The 9,116-nt window shown below is 42.0% G+C and overlaps 1 protein-coding gene across 1 annotated transcript; it reads right to left on the bottom strand.

Moving 5' to 3' along the window:
• Positions 1-98: 98 nt before the first annotated feature.
• cdr2l (cerebellar degeneration-related protein 2-like) lies at positions 99-8,655 on the bottom strand. Its single transcript, XM_063903193.1, has 5 exons — positions 8,257-8,655; positions 3,621-3,733; positions 2,743-2,891; positions 1,935-2,099; positions 99-1,771 (listed from the first exon to the last, which is right to left on the bottom strand). Exons 1-5 carry the CDS (start codon positions 8,333-8,335, stop codon positions 847-849), a joined length of 1,431 nt encoding a protein of 476 aa, XP_063759263.1. The 5' UTR covers positions 8,336-8,655; the 3' UTR covers positions 99-846.
• Between the last annotated feature and the right edge of the window lie 461 nt (positions 8,656-9,116).

The raw sequence follows: 9,116 nt of genomic DNA, 5'->3' as shown, positions 1-9,116 counted from the left end.
GATCTTACCCTTTGCAGACCATTTACATGCACAAAAACCTATATAACACACTACAGGAAAAGGAGAGGAGCCTCCTTCACAGAAAAGACAACGGATGATACATTTCTTATTTTAATCAACAAGAAACATTTTAAATGGCTTTTGACAATGTAGTAGCATGGCGTAGAACTGATAAAGTTATCTCAAACGAATCCCTGAAACGGAGATCATCCGCCTGCTGCTTGTAATGCATGCTGTAAAAACACCAGAGGCATCTCATCTCCTTCACCAGATAAGTTTAACTAAACCATGTAAGTAAACAAATTAGACACGTATGCACAGTACACTTTGGCAGCTGAAGGATTTGAACCATCCCAACAAATTCAAAACACAGTAAAACACACATCTTTTACGCAACCTCAAGCTGCTCAGAAGCTTGTGATTTGTTCCCTCCTGCTTTAAAGGACTTATTTAGCACTTAGTGTTTATTAGACAAGTGCATGCTTTAAATGCTGTAAGTAGTTTCAAAGCCGGCTCGTTTCTCTTAATATTATTTGGCTTAACTGGTTTCCATAAATAAAAAATAGTAGTTAAATAATTTATGCATTAACACATCTCAATCACAAACTACATCACACACTAGTCTGTCCTAACATCCTGATTATTCCACGGTCACTGAGGAAAAGGCATTTCATCAACGATCTTCCATCCAGGTAGAGAAATGTGGCAGTTTCAGTCAAATCAGCCATTCACTGCTAACAACAAGCATTATTAATCATCCGAGTCACAGGTGGTCAAATGTAAGACAAGAAGTCCTGAAACAGGTAAATAAATCTGATGGAGTCACTGTCTTCAGTGCGTGTGATATCATTTGTGACCCTTTTTGCTCTTGGAGTTCACGTCACTCTTGGTCTTCTGCAGGCGGGAGAAGATCTCTTTGAACAGCGCCTTGTACTCGGGCGTGTTCTGGCTGAGGCGTTTGTCCACTTGCTCCACCTGCCGGCTGATCCCCTCCAGGGCCTCCGGGGTAGAGGGGGTTTGAGGTGGCGTGGGAATTGCGGCAACAGCCCCCGATGTGGAAGGCCCATCGCTCACCATGCTGTACTCCTTCATGGAGGGGTCTCTGGAGACGGGCCTGGAGGTCTGCACCCCGGCGTGGCACAGGCTCTCCTCGTGGCGCCGGCACTTCCACAGCAGCTCCTCATACTTCTCCAGCAGGGCGTGGTACTGCTCATCCACCTCGCGCAGGATGGACATGCCGCGTTTGCGCACACCATTGGCATGTGTGGCGTAGCTGCCCTGTCTCCTGCCTGATGCGTCCCGGGCAGAGATGGCGTTCAGAGCCGTGTCGCTGCAGCTCTTCCTCACCGGGCCTCCCTGCTGCCCCGAGCCCCCTGCTTCTCCACTGCCTCCTTCCTCCTGCCCTACGCCCTCCTCCGGGGTGTCTGTCTCGGGGCCGTTGCTGAGCAGCGTCTCCAGGCTGTCCTCCATCCCTCCAATCAGGCACACCCTGGACTTCCTGAGCTGCTGCATCTCCTGCAACTCCGCCTCCAGTTCCTGAACCCGCAGCTGGCAGCCCTCCGCTCCCAGGAGACGCTGCTCCAGTCGCTCAAACTCCTGCAGCACGGAGGCACACTCCCTCTCTGCTCCCTCCCTCTGGGACCGCTCTAGAGACACAGCTGAGCGCAGGGAGGACACAATGTCTCTCAGACGCTCGTTCTCCTCGTCCACGGGCTGGCTCTCAGCCAGGTCCACACTGCCAGGGTTGGCCAGCAGGAAACCATCCTCATACCTGAGGAGAAGAAGTGTTGACATGAAGAACTATAATCGAACCACCGGGTTTCCTGCAGAAAAATCTGTTCATCTCTGTTTCATGCAGCAGTTTGAATAAAGTGTAGGGCCTTTTTGTTGATGCATATTGTACAATAGAAAATAAAGTCAGTGCAGGGAGTGACCTTGGCGCGGTGCAGAGCTCTTTGAGGCAAGGGAAGGAGTGCACAGTCTTGCGGCGCTCCTTCTTCTCTCTGCGGACCCTCAGCTCCTCCAGAGTTCTCAGCTCCTCCACCCGAGTGGTCAGGTTCTCCACCTGACCCTGCAGCATCTCCATGGTGCCCGTCAACCTGCAAACACACACACACACACACACACATGTTTGTTGAGTGCTTGTTAAATCATATTAAGGTGACTTAATTCTCTCTTTCTGACCATACCGTTCTCCTAAAGCTGCAGTGAGCCACTGTTACCCCATACAGAATGTGAAGGAGCTTGTTAAGAGAGAACAGAGGCAGCCATTGAAGTCTTTAGCATTGAGACCTCTAATGTGATTTGTAAAGAACTTCCATCCCTGATTATGATTAGGAAGTTGCTAAAGAGAGGAAAAATGCAAATCCTCTTTAGTCGCTATAGTAGAGAGGGACAGCCTGTAAAGCCTTGTTTTGCCATTAGCATAGACGTGGAGCTATGCTAATTACAGAGTATTAGGATGAATAAATTAGGGCTGGCTATATATCTATATCATATTTATATCCTGATATCAGTCTAGAAAGCACCGACAGTCAATCCTACAATATCGTGACAATAATGATGGAAGCATTTGGTTAAAACATTGAGAGATTTGATTTAATCCATGTAGTAGCACAGCTTTAGCACCTGTAGTTGGTTCGGGCTCATTTGGCTTCATACCGCCCCATTAAAGACCCGTGTTGTGATGACGACACTGCTAATCTGTGACATCACTCTTGTCACAGACATGTTTTTTCCAACCTGTCTATTTTCTGATGCGAGGCCTTGCTCTCCAGCACCAGCTTCTCGTTGGTGATCTCCAGCTCTCTGGCCGTCACGTCCAGCTGTTCGTACACCTTAGCGTGCTGCTCGTTCATCTCCCGCAACGTTTCCAACTGCTTCGACAGGTACTGCAAGGTCAGAATTACCTGATTAATTACTAAAATTCACCCTCAGTAGTTCAATAAACATGCAAAGAAAAAAACAATTCCAGTTCGAAATATAAAATATTTCCATAACTTGAGCCAGCTGTAACACATGACCAGTATGTGTTGCTGTAAAGAAATGCAATGTGAGCCGAGAAATTTACATACTCTCTTTTAGGGATATTTTATGAAATACTATACTGTGACATTTGATTACATTTCTATTCAATAATTTCATGTTAATATACCATGACTTTTTTATGACATTTATTGCGACATACTACAGCTCTGGAAAAAACATAAGGGACCAACTGCATTATCAGTTTCTCTGGTTTTACTATTTATAGGTTTGTGTTTGAGTAAAACCAATTGGAGCGGTCCCTTAATATGTTCCAGAGCTGTATGCTATGACTTTTTATTCCAATCCTTGTGATATATATACTACAATATGACATTTTGTATTTTTAGAGACATACATGAAATGTTTCAGTTTCCAAAGTCATGTAAAGTGTACAGCTGAGAACACTCATCCTGAGCCAGGCGTTTGACTAATAATGAGTCAAGTCGCGACAGAATCAGCATTCATCTTTCATGTTCACAGAACAAACACTGCTGGTGCTCCTTTCATGACTTTTTATTTTTTATTTCAAGTTATCGCTGCTTCACCCTAATTATCTGCACCCCCTCAGAGTAACAATATGTGGGACAGCATACCTCTATCTCCAGCACTTGCTCATCGTTGTTGATGTACATCTGCTGCAGGGATTCCTCCAGCTCCTTGTTGCGTTCCAGGAGGGTCTTACCGAGCTCCGCTGCCAAGTGCAGGTCTGACAGGAACCGGGAAACAAAAACAGACACAAAGAAGTGGTGAGAGCGGAGCATCTGGGTTCACCGTTAACCCTTTTCCTTTTACCGATAGTGATTTTGATAAGGGATTTCAAGAGAAATCTGCAGCTGAGCTGCAAATTAAGCAATGGTGGAAGAAGTATTCCAATTATATAATTAAGTAACATTACAATTAAGAGTTGTGCGTTCAAACAACACATCAAAAGTAAAAGTACGTGTTCTGCAGAAAAATTGCCTCTGTTTGCTTTATCTGATTACATATATAGTGACTTTATATGATCCATAATATTGTTGCACCAAGTAGCATTTTACTGTTTGATACACAAAGTAATGTTGAGGAATTTCTTTCGTATAATTATGTAATATATTGGATACGGTTTGGATAAATTATTAATCTGTAATGTAACTATAGCTGTCAGATAAATGTAGTGGAGTACAAATACATTATTTCCTTGTATGCAGTGAAGTTGAAGCATAACGTTGAAGTACACAAGCAAAGAATGACTGGCTAAATATTTTACTTAAGTGCAGCATTTGAGTAAATGTGCTTTATTGCCCCCTCAGCACCAACATAAAGCATTTCCACCCTTTATGAACAGGCAATCTGATTTGGAAGTGAATTTAAAATTTAAACATAACATCCTGTCTTTGATTAAACCCCTTAAGTTTTCTAAATCCTGATTTTCAGTCCCTTTTCTCTCACGATGCTGACGTGAAAGCTTTGTAAGAAGTGACAATTCAACCAAAGGTTAAGCTTTTTTTTCTACTAACAACACACTTCCATCATTAATTTAAGACACAACAAGCCTTCCATTATAAACATCCAAGCAACATATTAGAATGACATGGCACATCATCATGATGCTGTAGCCATCTGCACAGCCTGAGCATTGATAACAGGGCAGACGCCACACTAACAGTTGCTGTTATTTTACAACACAGCTCGCAGCATACATTATTCATCTTGTCTGGTGAGAAGAAGCCTAGCTGGAATAAGGAGGAGGAGGAGGAGAGGAGAAAGGAGGAGGAGGAGAAGAAACCGGCTGGCTCTGCATAACAACACAGCACTGGAGGAGTGGAGAGACAGGAGGACACAGAGACAGCCATTGACACCCATTACTGGATATGGAGGAAGTGTTTGACCACCAGAGTGCTGGGCGTCAGCAGGCTTGGGGAATAATGGATTACAAGATGAAAACATAACAAATCTTACAGATCATCAGTACGGCTTTTATAATTCAAACAATGCTTTCACTGGGTGGAAATTAGAGTAGGTAGTGCTGCTTGAGTTAGCTTTTAGACTACCTTCGTTCTTTTTTTTTTATCCTGTAGGTGGGTTCATATTTGTATGTTGTGCCTCTCCTGTGACATGTTTCCACAATTGAATGTTCAAAAAGCTCTTTGTTTCTCTCGTACTGCCTGTGCTGCAGCACTTATTTTCAGCCTCTGTCTGAAACCAGAGTTCAGTCTGCTCCGATTGGTTAGCTGGCCGGCTCTGTTAGGATTGGTCAATAGTGAGAGATGTCCCGGCCCTTAGCCTATCACGTACAGAGTGTAACCCTAACCAATGAAAGCTCACGAGGGGTTTTAGCCTTTGCAGACCATTTACATGCATATATAACACCCCTTTAAACAAAATACTGTCATTTGTAAACCTTTCTATTATGTAGGCCTAGCTGATAATACACCACAGAATCATTAGACTTAACGGAATACATTTTTAAAGTAACCTTCAAAAGCTTGGGTGTGAGCAATGACAGGAAGAGATTATCTTTTACTGCTAATGTAGGCATGTGTAAATGTTTTATATAACATACTTTACAAGCATCATTAGCACACAGACCATGATGATACATTTGTCTCCAGTGCTATCGAGGGAGTCAGGGACAGGCTGTGACTTCCTGTTTCAAAAAACACAGTCTTGATAACAAAACACTGGTCTGAGCTGCAGAGTGTGTGTGAGAGGAGCGAGAGCACAGCGAGCATCACCCCCCGGGTTCAGCTCAGTCACAGCACTGTTTCTGCTCCTGAGGGGCCGACACGTGCCAAGTCTTAGTTATGTAATATAAGAATCGTGCGCACAGATGAGAGGATGCTGAGCTGAGGAAATAGCAATCACCAGATACTTAATGAAACAAAAGGCTGTCATGTTATAGAGATAGCTAGAGCTGCAACGATTAGTTGACTCATTGATAAGTTGATTGTCACTAAATAATCAGCCGCCATTTCTGTGATTGTTTATAGCTTTTTATCCAGCCTGCTATTCTTACAATAAAAAGACACTCAATGTTTTTTTGTAGGCATTAGAGGTGATGGGAGATCATCGATAAGTGATTGACAGTAAAATAATAGTCACCTGTTTTGATTATAGATTATTTTGTTGTTTTTTGGTGCAGAAATTGCAGTTTTTCCCTAAAAATGGATATTTCCTGATTTTCTTTTTATATTACAATAACCTACATATATAATAATATACAATCTGAATATATATTAAAAAGGCATCATCTTCGACTTTGAGAAACTAATTTCTGGCATTTTATAAACCAAATGATTAATCTAGGAAGTAATCCCTTTAGATGAATCAATAATCTCTAGCTGCATCCCTACATAGCATCCATTCCTGACTGTCCTCACGTTCAATCACATGGTCCTCAGCCGACACAAACATGACATCACCGCTCCCCCATCTGCACAGACTCACTTCGTATTTCAGCCAGTTCAAAATGAACACCGAGGTCAACAAATCTCAGAGCTGGCAGGCGAGGAGTTGCATAACAGCAGCATTTCTGGGGCAAAAATCATGCCTGATGGTGAGCTCATGCAGGATGTTGGAGTGGCTGAAGCCTTCAATTTGACCCTGAAGCTGGAATCTCTGATCCCGACTAAGGAGGTCTAGTCTGGGGCTCCCTAATCAGATCAGCCTGGGGGCTTAATGGCTTCGAGCTCCGGGGCTGAATAATGCTGAGATGAGATACACACAGCGGCAAAATCCACCTGCGTCTCTTCTGTCGGACTACGATGATGAGACATAAAGCTGCTTTAGTTCTCTGGGTCAGCAGGTAATCAGGGGAGGGGGTGATGCAGCAGGACAAACACACTCGGGTGATGCATTGCTGATGAAAGTGCATCCGGTTAAGTCATTACTGAGAGGGCTGATGGCACTGCATCACATTATGCATCGGGCAAACACTCCTGATGGATTGAATTATCTTTCAGTGGCTTTTAAGGTCACAGCATGACTGCAGCAAGACCGTTTAAAGGCTCAAAGGTAACTGCTTTTCCTCAGTTACAGAAAAAAGATCAGGTTACTGTTACATTGCTAAAAATATGGAATTACTAGCATGTACACGTCCATCTTTGTCAGCCAGTCCCACAACTCAGCATAGTGAATACAAAATGTTAGATTGGATCTAAAAAAGGAAAAACTAGGAGGACAGGAGTGCTGGGATTTGAGATGTGACCCTGCAAGAATGGAGATGAAACAGAGACAGCTTCACTCAGACAGACAGCAGAACTATTCTGGGAAACATCCCTGACAAGATCACAGTAATTGGTAGAGGTGGAGAGCAGAGAGATGCAGAGACAGACAGAGACACTGGTTTACAGTTTTCATAGTGCGTGCATTGACGCATGAAATGTCTTTTACAGTAGATGCAACCTCCCTCCCTGCATGCTCCATCATTTATTTTTACTGGCTGCTACTTCTTAGTTAGACTATTCAACTACAATCTGTAATAACTGCATTATATACTTGTATTTTCACTACTGTTATCTGGCTGCTATCACCAACTTTTTTAAATATTGTTACTGTACTTATGTTGTCTACCTGGATCATTGGTACATTTGTATATTGTAATTTGGGTCATTTCTATCTTTAATATTCTATGCATGCCTCTTAATTCATATTTGGCCCCTTTACTTTTGCTGTAACAATATACATGTACATATAATAAGATAAACAAGAATGTGTAATTAAATACTGAACAGTGAAATTAAATACTGTTTATTGTAGTAAAAGGCTATTAAGGATAATTGAATGGAAAAATGAAGGTATTCAGATTTTGATTCTGATTATCCATTTATAATAATAATAATAATAATAAAGAACCTTTTAGCACATATGCAGCATATCTACATGATATCACAGTTTAACAGTTTAAAGGACACAGGAGGTAAAAAGTATGATAATAAAAAAGACAACAGGATAAATAATGATCACTCTCTGTAAAATAAATTAATACAAAACCAATAAATACGATAAAATATGAAAACCTAAAAAACTTAATACATAAATAAAACGATAACTAATAAAACCCCATAATAAAGGTCTAAATATTAAAAGTGCAACTTAAAAGGGATTTGCGCTAGCAAAATTGTTTAAAAAAAGAATACAAGTAAAAAAAAATGTTTAAAAAGATCCCAAAAGACAGCCGGTGATGGGGGGCATTGTGACATCCCCCCACTGAAGCCTTATAAAGGGGGAGTGATGGGGAGCGATGCTCACCTTGCTCCAGGTCCCTCTGGTCGTACCACGGCTCCTCTTCCTCCGTCACAAACTCCTCCATCCTGCCTGCACGGAGCATCGATGTTCATCAACTTCTTCTTCCTCCCCTTCTTCTTCACCGGCGGTGTGATGATCGGCTAATTCAGACTCGCCCGGAAGTGACAACAAACAGCGGCGCAGTGTAACCCCTTCAAGACAAATGAAGACCCAAAATCCCGGCAGCGCACCTGCTCCATGAACCGTCTGTTGATATGAAATTTTAAAAAACACGCTACGTATCTGTTCATACATGAAATAAAAACGTGTATGTGTGCATCAGCTGGTAGAGATACACAGTGTGCCCTCACAGCGTTTCTTCTGTGTGTCTCCTCAGTGTGTGTGATGGGGAGACGCAGGTTGGCAGCTCAGTGGCTGAATGCTGCTGCTGCGTTCAAGTGCTGTCGGAAATGCTGCCTCGAATGTCGGGTACATTAACGCCATCACTGCCTTTAGGAAGTTGTTCTATTACTGTTTCGTACAAATGTTTGTCTATGGTGTGTCTACATAGTGACTAAATATAGGTGTGGTTTATTGACTTTACATTTAAATCTTTGAGCTCCCAAATGACTGAATCATTGCTTCAAATATTTACTCGTTTTATTGTTGTTTTTTATTCTTTGCTGTTATGGCACCACTTCTTTTTACCGATTTGTTAAAGACCGGAATGATTTCAATTATCTTTTGCTATTTAAAAAAACAATGTAACCTTATGTTACTGTTTTTCAGATTATTCTCATGTATTTTATACAAATATACGTGAATGGATTATCTCATGTTATAATTTCAATCATTATTTTCATTATTACTATTTTATATCCAAC

Source organism: Eleginops maclovinus, chromosome 16 (genome assembly GCF_036324505.1).
Source record: "Eleginops maclovinus isolate JMC-PN-2008 ecotype Puerto Natales chromosome 16, JC_Emac_rtc_rv5, whole genome shotgun sequence".
Classification (NCBI taxonomy): domain Eukaryota; kingdom Metazoa; phylum Chordata; class Actinopteri; order Perciformes; family Eleginopidae; genus Eleginops; species Eleginops maclovinus.
Note: the sequence above shows the minus strand (reverse complement) of the source record. Positions and strands in the feature narration are given on the sequence as shown.

What these genes read in the sequence shown, in the direction of transcription:
- cdr2l (XM_063903193.1), bottom strand. Translation starts at nt 8,335, where the DNA reads ATGCTCCGTGCAGGCAGGATGGAGGAGTTTGTGACGGAGGAAGAGGAG. An exon ending in AGCAAGTGCTGGAGATAGAG is followed by an intron (nt 2,892 to 3,620) that starts GTATGCTGTCCC and finishes CTGACCTTGCAG; the next exon opens with TACCTGTCGAAGCAGTTGGA. An exon ending in GAGCTCTGCACCGCGCCAAG is followed by an intron (nt 1,772 to 1,934) that starts GTCACTCCCTGC and finishes TCTTCTCCTCAG; the next exon opens with GTATGAGGATGGTTTCCTGC.